This window comes from Otolemur garnettii, unplaced genomic scaffold, assembly GCF_000181295.1.
Source record: "Otolemur garnettii isolate 467f Iridium unplaced genomic scaffold, OtoGar3 scaffold00014, whole genome shotgun sequence".
Taxonomy (NCBI): domain Eukaryota; kingdom Metazoa; phylum Chordata; class Mammalia; order Primates; family Galagidae; genus Otolemur; species Otolemur garnettii.
In genome coordinates, this window is record NW_003852409.1 from 28,149,485 (window position 1) to 28,150,744 (window position 1,260).

Genomic DNA, 1,260 nt, shown 5'->3' on the forward strand with positions numbered 1-1,260 from the left:
AGCCTTGAGACAGACTCTTACTTTGTTGCCCTTGGCAGAGTGCCAGGGTGTCATAGCTCATAGAAACCTCAAACTCTTGGGTTCAAGCAATTCTCTTGCCCTAGCATCCTGAGTAGCTGGACTACAGGTGCCTACCACAATGTCCAGCTATTTTTAGAGATGGGGTATCACTTTTGCTCAGGCTAGTCTTGAACCTGTGAGCTCAGGCAATCCATGCATCTCAGCCTCCCCAGAGTGTTAGGATTATAGACATGAACCACCTTGCTTGTCACACAAGCAAATTTTTAAATATAGTATATCCCCCCGCCTTTCCCTTTTCAGAAATGGGAGCAGCGTGTGTATACTGTTGTGTGCCTTGTGTGTTTTCTTACCAGAATATCTTGGAGATAATGCTATATCATTACCTAAAGAGTTTTTTTTTTTTTTTTGGCCCGGGCTGGGTTTGAGCCCATCACCTCCGGCATGGGGGGCCGGCGCCTTCTTCCTCTGAGCCACAGGTGCTGCCCTAAAGAGTTCACTTTTTTCAAATGTTGGATAAAATATAATTTTTGAGGCATTAAATTTTGTGTGTTTGTCCATCCTAATCAGAAATTTTGTTCTAGTATTTTAAAGGGGAAGTATTTTACTGTGATCTTTTCCTGTTTTAACAGAGCTGTGTTGCTGCTTTCCTTGATGTTGTGATTGGGGGCCGTGCAGTGGAGACCCCTCCAATGTCTTCTGTTAATCTTCTGGAAGGGTTGAGCAGAACTGTGGTCTATATAACCTACAGTCAACTTATTGCTCTGGTAATGGCTTTATTGTTTAATAGGATTTTCTCCTGTTAAAAATGTCTTTTAGCTAAGTAGATAGAGATGTAGATGAATACATGGTGTGAGAAATATATATTGCGTTTGAAATACTGATTTCACTAGCTAATGTCCTTTGTCAGGTGAATTTTATGAAGAGTGTGATGTCTGGAGATCAACTAAGAGAAGATAGAATGGCTCTTGACAATTTATTGTCAAACCTGCCCCAGGCCAAGCCAGGAAAAAGCAGCAGTTTAGAAATGACTCCCTACAACACTCCCCAGCTGTCTCCAGCAACCACTCCAGCAAATAAAAAGAATCGACTACCTATAGGTAATGAGAGTGTTTCATATTAGAGATTTCCTTTAAATCTAATATTTCTTTATTTATTATTGCTTAGTGTTTTGGAATATTGTTTAAAATACTATGGAAAGTATGGGTTACTAATGGAAGTTCAATTTTTTTTTTTTTTTTT

At 39.7% G+C, this 1,260-nt stretch overlaps 1 protein-coding gene across 1 annotated transcript in view; it reads left to right on the forward strand.

The window, feature by feature from the left end:
- Positions 1–1,260, forward strand: part of GAPVD1 (GTPase activating protein and VPS9 domains 1) — a 66,956-nt gene that overhangs the window by 5,209 nt on the left and 60,487 nt on the right. Inside the window, exons 3-4 of the mRNA XM_023510573.1 lie at positions 651–785; positions 929–1,118. Of these exons, the coding sequence (XP_023366341.1) occupies positions 651–785; positions 929–1,118 (325 nt within the window). The remainder of the gene's footprint in view (positions 1–650; positions 786–928; positions 1,119–1,260) is intronic.